Source organism: Colossoma macropomum, unplaced genomic scaffold, assembly GCF_904425465.1.
Source record: "Colossoma macropomum unplaced genomic scaffold, Colossoma_macropomum, whole genome shotgun sequence".
Classification (NCBI taxonomy): domain Eukaryota; kingdom Metazoa; phylum Chordata; class Actinopteri; order Characiformes; family Serrasalmidae; genus Colossoma; species Colossoma macropomum.
In genome coordinates this window covers 613,575-622,232 of record NW_023494807.1, presented here as the reverse complement: position 1 = coordinate 622,232, position 8,658 = coordinate 613,575, and the positions used below count along the sequence as shown (strand labels likewise).

Here is an 8,658-nt window from a genome sequence, read left to right as displayed (position 1 = left end):
TGGTAAAGTTGTGTAATGCTAAAAAAAACACCTGGTGGTTGATTGGCAACAGATCAGTAACATGATTGTCATAAAAAGCATCCAAGAGAGTCTTTCAGAAGTAAAAATGAGGAGGAGTTGCCACCTTCTCTGGGCCTGAGCTCAGAGTGCTAATCTGAGCCCTGTTTTTGGAAATCATGGACACTGTGTCCTCCAGGCTAAAGACCACTCAGCTTGTTATCAACGCACAGTTCAAAAGCCAGTATTCATGATGGTATAGGGGGGCATTAGTGCACATGGCATGGGTGATGTGCACATCTGCAAAGACACCATTAATGAGGAACAATATATACATGTTGTGGCAACGTATGCTGCCATCCAGACAACGTCTTTTTCAGGAAAGACCTTGTTTATTTCAGCAAGATGATACCAAACCACATTCTGCATGTATTACAACAACATGGCTCAGTATTAAAAGACTCTGGGTGCTAAACTGGCCTACCTGCAGTCCAGACCTGTCACCTATTGAAAACATTTGGAGGGTTATGAAATGAAAAACAGGACAAATGAGACTCTGAACTGTTGAGCAGCTGAAATCCGATGTTAAGCAAAAACGGGAAAACATTTCTGTTTCTAAACTACAGCAGTGTCTCCTCAGTTCACAAACACTTACAGAGTGTTGTTAAAAGAACAGATGAAGAAACACAGTGGTAAACAGGCCCCCATCCCAACTTTTTTGGAATGTGTTATTGGCATCAAATTCAAAATGGGCATATATTTTTTCAAAAAACAATAAAATTTCAAAAAAAGTTGCAACATTTGACATATTGTACTATTTTCCTTTAAAAATATGGTTTACATAATTTACATCAGTGCATTCTGTTATTATTTACATTCCACACAGCGTCCCAACTTTTTTGGAAATGAGGTTGTAGCTTAGTAAATAAAGTCAACATCAGTATGGTAGATAAAGCCGATTATATATCTGTAACCTACCAGAAGCTGTAATCTAGTACAGTGTCAACAGCAACATTTTCAACAAATTTATTATTTTTTTTCTCTCAATACTTTGTAATATTTGTCTTTCTAAATAAAAAAATTAAATCTGTTGGAGGAGATTAAAAACTAGTTAGACCTTGTATGCAGAACAATATTGTGGGTGATCTGAGGGTGGTCCAGCAGTTTAATGCAGTCAGCAGCGTGCCGACCTTATTAAGTCAGCAAACCAATAAACGCTTTCTAGGCAGCTCGCATTGCTGTCAGACTCAAGTCAGCTTTAAATAAGAATTATTTTGACCTTTAGTCTGATGGACAGAACGAAGCACTACATGCAGTAAATGTGGTGTAAGAGGCAAACAATGTATAATGGTTGGCTAGCATGTAGCTTGTATGCTAACTAGCACACTAGCTAATTTAGCTGAAGTTGTTCGTTAATCTGCTCTCCGCCCAATGACAGCTGGGATAGGCTCCAGCACCCCGCTGCAACCCAGAAGGATAAGCGGTTTAGATGATGTGTGTATGTATGTATGTTCATTAATCTAGCTGATGTTTTAGTTACAGCTATAGATCACATTCCTTTAAAACTTATTACAACTTGCTAGCTAGCTGGCAAACATGCCACACAAACTATAGACTGTTTCAAGTTGTTTGGCCTCTTTATTTTTGATTAGCTCTTCTTTCCTTCGGACTGAAGATTGTTCATAACTGAGGCATCCACAGCTTTACTGAAATTACTGTGATGTTTACATGTGAAAGAAATGAAACAAAAGAAAAAGCAGTGCTAACTGAGGCCACAGAATGGTTTCTGGTTACTAAGGGCGACTAGACAAGTGTTAACGTTGAGCCCTTTTGTCTGTTTCATTGTTCATAGGATAGATTGGGTGGAGATGAATGAAGTGAGAGAAGCTCCTTGATGCTTTCTCTCGAGTAAGTAATTGCACCTTTCTGGCCTAGTTTGATTTATCTCTGTGTACTCTGGTAAAAAACTGCAGTCTAAACATGAGACAACAAGAGAACAAATAACTCCTGATAAAGCGAGAAAACCTTCATTATTAGTTCACAGCTATAGATCAGAATATGTCAAATTAAATCACAAAATCTTAGCAAAATATTTTAATTTAGGTAAACAGATAAGGTTTACCAGTTCATGTTCTGCTAGAAGGAGGGTGAAATATCCTGTCTTTGCCAGTGCTGATACAGAAACTGTAAAAAATTGGGACTTGCATTAGCATTAGAGAGAAACAGATCCTTTAGCTCAGTCACATTAACGTTCTGGACGGAGCCCTGCTGGTGACATCCCATATAAATGAAAATAGAGCGTGGCCACGACTTAGTAAGGCATGGAAATGAGATAATTAAGCCTTGACCACAGCTTAATAAGGCGTGATCTCATTCCTACTTAGTCGTGGCCATTAGGATCTTGTTTCCACATGTTAAGTGGTGTAGCCACGCAGTTTTTATTTATACGGGATGTCACCATTAGGGCTCCGTAGTTTTGCTTTTCTGGGCTGGGCAGTAAGCATTTGTTTGTTCAAAAAAGCTTCTTCTATCTAAGTATTTGCTGTACATGTTAAACTGTGAAATATAACATTTAAATAGAAAAAAAAATAAACATTTAAATATAAATAGTTCAGTCTTGATGCTGTGTATTCTGGTCCCAGACCCACAAACAAACTAAGAGAACACCCACAGCCACAGGCTTGGTCAGCAAAAACGAAACACCGCACTTTCACTGGAGTATTTTAAAAGGAACGTCTACTTTTTAGTTTATTTATTTATTTATTTAACCAGTGTAGCTGTCCTGCGAACCGCAGAGAGAGTCCTTTGAATACATTTCCTCCAGCCTGTACTGAGGGTCTATTGTTTGGAAGTGGAAAAACACTGAGAGGTGTGTGTGTGTGTGGTATTTATCTTCAGCACTCGGGGGGAAAGTGCACACTCACTGACAGCCTGCTATCATGTGGACGTGTTGAGCTTTAAGGGTTTTTACTCAAGGACAGAAGAGCTCCAGTGTTTTATAGTATGTAACCCAGAAAGTGGTTGAATCCTCTTGAACTAGGTATTCAGAAAGTAAAAGTAACCTGCTACAAATTGTTGGGCGCCAATGCTGAAGAAATGCAATACATCATGAATTTCAATGCAAATTTTAAATAAAAACATTAAAAAGCAGAGACTAGTGCTATAAAGATTAAAACAATCTCACATACCAAATTGTCTTAGGCTATAAAAATACAAGAAAAAACTAATTCATACTAAATTGTCAGACACTAATGCCATAAACATACAAAAAAGGTACATTTTTGCACCAAATTGGCACCAGTATCATAAAATGTGATAAATGGTGAATTCGTACACCAAATTAACTGGCACCAATGCCATAAAAATACAAAAAAAAAGATCAATTCAATCAGCAAATTGTCACCAGTGTTGTAAAAATGCAATAATTAGCGAATTCACATACAAACGTTTCTGGCGCCAATGCTATAAAAACACAAAAAGGTAAATTCGCTCAATGAATTGGCTCCAGTGTCATAAAAAAGCAATACATAATGAATTTGCATACCAAATTTTCTGGATCCAAAAACACACAAATAGGCACATTCACACCAGACTGTTAACCACCAATTCCAGAAAAATGCAACAGATATCAAATGTGCATGCCACATTGTCAGGCCCCAACCTGATACCTGACAAGTTGGGCTGCAAACGAATTAGTACTCATCAATTTGGCATGCAGGTTTCTGTGGTTCCCGAATAAAGGACTTACACATACATACGATCCTTGTTTCTATGCTCATTGTCCATCTTATCAGCTCCACGGACTAAACCGGAGCACTTTGTAGGTCTACAGTTACAGACTGTAGTCCATCTGTTTCTCTGCATACTTTGTTACCCTGTTCTTCAGTGGTCAGGACCCCCACAGAGCAGGTATTATTTGGGTGGTGGATCATTCTCAGCGCTGCAGTGACACTGACACTAGTGTTGTTGTGTTGGTGTGTGTTGCTGGTACGACTGGATCAGACACAGCAGTGCTGTGCACCACCACATCAGTGTCAATGCAACAAGGATGTGGTTTAATGTTTTAATGTAATTAGAGTACACAGATGTGTTTAGTAGGTACGGTATCAACATGTTTCACCTTTTAACTGCATAGACTACCAAACTATCTCTCACTTCAGAGCTTTAGCATTTTTTAGACTAAAAGAGAAGAATAGGGCTTAACAAACTACAATTTCTATACTGTAGATGCTGGATTGACTAGGAAGTTCCACTGCATCTCTGTACAATTTTTCACAAAGGTTGTTTTTTTCTAGACCACTTCTGCTTGATGTCATTGCAGTAATAACAGTTGTTTGAGCATGAATTTGAGCTACATTAGTCACCACTGACCTTAAAGGGGCATTCAGGCCTGAAACTACAGTCTAATATGTTACTTGTTGTGTTATGCAGTTTTCTGTAGCTTCCGACAAACTCAGCCTTATTGGTTTATCTGAATATTTGATTTTATATTTTTGTTATTGTTATTTTGTTATTATGTATTTTTGTTTTTGTTAATCAGTAATCTCTCACTGCAGTACTCAGCATACATAAAGAAAACAAATCATTCAACCATAGGGAATCTCTGTGGTGTCAACCAGTCCTGCTACCCGAGCCACTGAGCCATGGGCTAATAGATTCAACCAAGCTAGGAGTAGTGCAACTCCTCCCTCAATTGTCAAACAAATTCGTAATTGCTTTGGCCTGCTAGGAAAAAAAAACTGCCCAACCCCAAAAATCAGCTTTGCAGAAGTTCCTCTGCAAATACATCATCTGAAGGCTTTGCATCATCGGAATGTTATTGCATCATCGCCGTAGGAGGTGAGTAGACAGGCTGCGTGTCCCTCCAATGAATGCAATGTAACAATAATCAGCAGTACTTAGTGTTGCATTAACGCCTGTAGCATTGAATTAACTCTCTACCTTACTGTGCTGAATTCACTGTCTGTATTTTGCGTTTAAAAGCAGCACAAAATCTAACACACATTTTTTAGGTTGTATTAACAATTAGAAAGATTTGCCTAATGCTAAACGGTAGCTGTTTGTTTTCATTTATTGCTGGTAACATTCATTTTTTTTTTTTTTACCTTTAATGAAGTGGCTGAAAACAGCGATTACAGTGGTGTGACTGGTCCCTGTTTGTTTTCATTTATTCTTAGCAACATTAGCTCTTTTGATTAAACCTCTCCTGGCTGGATGAACAAGTCAATTCCCTTCACATTCAATGTAGTTATTAAAATGTATTTTTATTTAACCATGGTTCAGTGGTGGCGTGGTAAAGCCAAGCTTATTGAAAGTGATTTGGAGCCTCCCTCTCGCACCCGCTGCTGCGGGCGAGCAGAGAGTAAACAAAGGAGCCTTCAGGCTGCAGCTCCGCCGTGTCTGCCACGTTGAGGGGTTTATAGAGGGGTAGTTTGAAGAGTAAACAGGCTGTCAGAGTGGCTGTGGGAGGCGGGGTTGGCTGAGCTCATACTATGAGGAAGAACGCAGAAGCCGAAATTGCTGAGCAATGGGAGAACTGGTTCTGCATGTGCTGAAAACACCAAGGAGTGACAGAGTAAAGTATCCAGTGGAGGAGTGCGGAGCGTGTTGGAGTGCATGTGGCCTTTCTCACAGAGCTTGAGGTAAGAAGTGGAGGAAGGCTCGGTGTTTGGGGTTTTGAAGGAGGAAAAGACTGTGAGCGGTTAAAGGAGCAAAAAGAAGGAAAACTGTGAGGAAGAGACTGTGTGGACTGTTCAGGGACAACAGTGGAAGGTGCTGTCTATAGTGGCAGTAGGAAGCAGACTGAAGACTGGACAGAACAAGACCGCGAGGAAGGAAGTTTGGAGGAACTGAGGGAGCAACAGAAGGAGGAAAGGGGTACCCCCCAGGCTGACTGCAAAGAAAGGAGTTTTGTGATACCAAAAGGCCAAGAAAAGGAAGGAAAATGTAGAGAATGGAATTTGGGTATAAAGGGGCAACTGAAGGTGGAAGATGGAATAGGAAGTGGAATTGGCTGTATGGGGTGTTGAAGAGGCACTAAAAAGGAAGACTGCAAGGAGTTTTTAGGGTATTTAGGGGAGCAAAGCAGAAGGAAGGGACTGTGTGGGGTTTTAAAGAGAAAGGCTGAGGAAAACTGTTTTGGGGTGTTGAGGGTGAAGGAAAAGGGTTTGGGGAATTAAAATTGCAATAAGAGGAAGAGAAAGACATTGAGGAAAGGAAGGTGTCAGGTGTTAATGGGCAACAGAAGGAGGTAAACTGTGAGGAATATGCTATGTGGGGTTGTTAAGGGGGTAATAAAGGGAGGAAAACTGTGAAGAAATGAGTTTTGGGCTGCTAGGAAATGAATGGGGCAGTAGACACACTATAAGAAAATTTATGGGCTGTTAAAAGTGCAGTGAAAGGGCTGCAAGGAAGAGACTGTGGGGATAATTAAAGGAGGAAGCTAAGAAGACTTGTTTGTGTTTGAATTTATGGCAATTTTCTCCCTGTACCCGAGCAAAAGAGTGCGCGGGAAGCGTCTGCGTCGCTTCGCACCGCTCATGCCTGCACTTGTGTTGCTTGTGCTAGCCGTGCCTCGTGCTCTTGCACCAGGGGCGCGTCTGGACTTTGAAGACTCCAATTCCGAAGACTCACATGCGCACGTGACGTTGCTGCTCTTGTGGTGGGCACCCTTTGGTAGTGCACACTCACCTCCGAACTGCGCAACGAGCTATGGCGTACGTGGGTGTGTGCTGACGCAGGACAGGGACAAATACACACGTGCCGACGCAGTGATCATGCACCACCGTGAGCTGGTGCAAGAGCCAGAGGCCCTCCCGCAGCTCCCACGCCCTAAGGGCCAGAAATGGATCTGGATGAACTTCGAGTCTCCTTCGCACTCACCCTGGCTGGACGGTCTGGACAGACTTTTCAACCTGACCATGTCCTACCGCTTTGGCTCTGACATCTTTTTGCCCTATGGGTACCTCCAGCGTCGTCGTTATGACAGTGTTGATGACCCTCCAATAATCCACGGTGGCAATAACATCAACCCTCAGATGAGTCACCACAGCAGTGACCCTCGGGCTGATCGGCATGGCAATGACCACAATGGTCATCTGACAGACCACCATGGTAACCGCAGCAACCATGCAGCAGGTCACCACAGCGACAACTCTCCTGTGTGGCAGCATCGTGGCCAGTCAGGCCCCAGGCACCGGGCACTGGTTGCCTGGGTGATCAGCAACTGGAGCGAGAAGCAAGAGAGGGTTCAGTTCTACTGGCGGCTTCGTCGTTACATCCGGGTGGACATCTATGGCCGCCGGGCACTGCGTCTGGTCAACAACAGCGTGCTGCAGACCATCTCCAGCTACAAGTTCTATCTGGCTTTCGAAAACTCCCTCCACACAGACTATATTACCGAGAAACTGTGGCGTAATGCCCTTCAGACTGGAGCCGTGCCCGTGGTGCTGGGGCCGTCGCGGGAAAACTACGAGCGCTTCCTGCCTCCGGATGCTTTCATCCACGTCCATGACTTCAAATCGCCCCGGGCCCTTGCCGCGTACCTCATGTACCTGGACCAAAATCCAGCTCAGTATCGCCGCTACCTGGCCTGGAGGCAGGACTACAGTGTGCATGTGACCTCATTCTGGGCAGAGCATTACTGCGCCGCCTGCCAGGCTGTGCAAGCCAGCCGTAAGCAACAGAAAACAGTTAAACACCTAGAAATCTGGTTCAATTCTTGACGGACGTGTGGAACAATAACTGTAGGACTTATTAGTTCGGATGTATGGAATGATATGGCGAATGCGATTCAACTGAACTGGAGTCAATGATTTTCAGTGCTAGTCTGGAAAACCCCAGCCTTGCATATTTTGGTGTTTTCTATTGCCATGGCGTTCCTTTTACAAATAAGAATGGTTCACTGAAAAATCGAATTGACATTTTCCCCACTGCACCTCAGGTGTAGTCGATTGGCCAAGACATATTTGATGTCTGAAGTTTGCTTGTTCAATTAAACACAGAAGCTATAAAGCTAATATAGCTAACTGGGTGCTTGATTTTTCAGATTAATCACCGCAGTCATGAGCCAATTGTTAAGCCTCAGTCACAGTACACATTCGCAGTTCAGGTCACTTTATGGGTGAGGAAATGGGTGTGGTGGCTAGACGGAAGATATAAAAAATCTTTCATTTTGCATATTAATGCTTATGCTAATGTTAGTTCCCAGGTTAGCACACCCTCTCGCCTTTGAGCCATTAGAATTGTCTTGGCATCTGAACTCTGATGTAGTTTTTCCCAAATTCTTCTGTTTTTTTTTTTTTTTCAGCAGTATTTTGTCTCACTGTCATCAGCCTTTTTGAACAAAATTTATCTCCTTCACATCATGGCTGTTTCATGTGGCACCACTATGACAATCAGCTACATTGAGGGGGCGTAATATCTGCAGTGGAAAATGAAGTAGCTGGTACCAAAAGTGAGTAGAGTTAAGACGAGTCGAGCTGTACCATGGAGGGCAAAAGCGACTGAAGTATACCTCATGACTATATACTCACAATAGCGTAATGCTGCACACCATTCTGTAGCACAAATATATAGATGACTCGTGATTGGCGGCAGTGGGATGACTTGTGTGAAGCTGCGATTAGCCAAGGAGCTAACACAGCAGTCAGTAAGCTGACT

At 42.4% G+C, this 8,658-nt stretch overlaps 1 protein-coding gene across 1 annotated transcript; it reads left to right on the top strand.

Moving 5' to 3' along the window:
- The first annotated feature begins 5,394 nt into the window (after window positions 1-5,394).
- On the top strand, window positions 5,395-7,977 carry LOC118797031 (3-galactosyl-N-acetylglucosaminide 4-alpha-L-fucosyltransferase FUT3-like). Its single transcript, XM_036556240.1, has one exon. The coding sequence runs from the start codon at window positions 6,468-6,470 to the stop codon at window positions 7,719-7,721; it is 1,254 nt and encodes a 417-aa protein (XP_036412133.1). The 5' UTR covers window positions 5,395-6,467; the 3' UTR covers window positions 7,722-7,977.
- Window positions 7,978-8,658: the final 681 nt, after the last annotated feature.

Bases quoted from the DNA above. Each gene is read 5' to 3' on its own strand.
- LOC118797031 (XM_036556240.1), top strand. From the start codon at position 6,468: ATGGCAATTTTCTCCCTGTACCCGAGCAAAAGAGTGCGCGGGAAGCGT.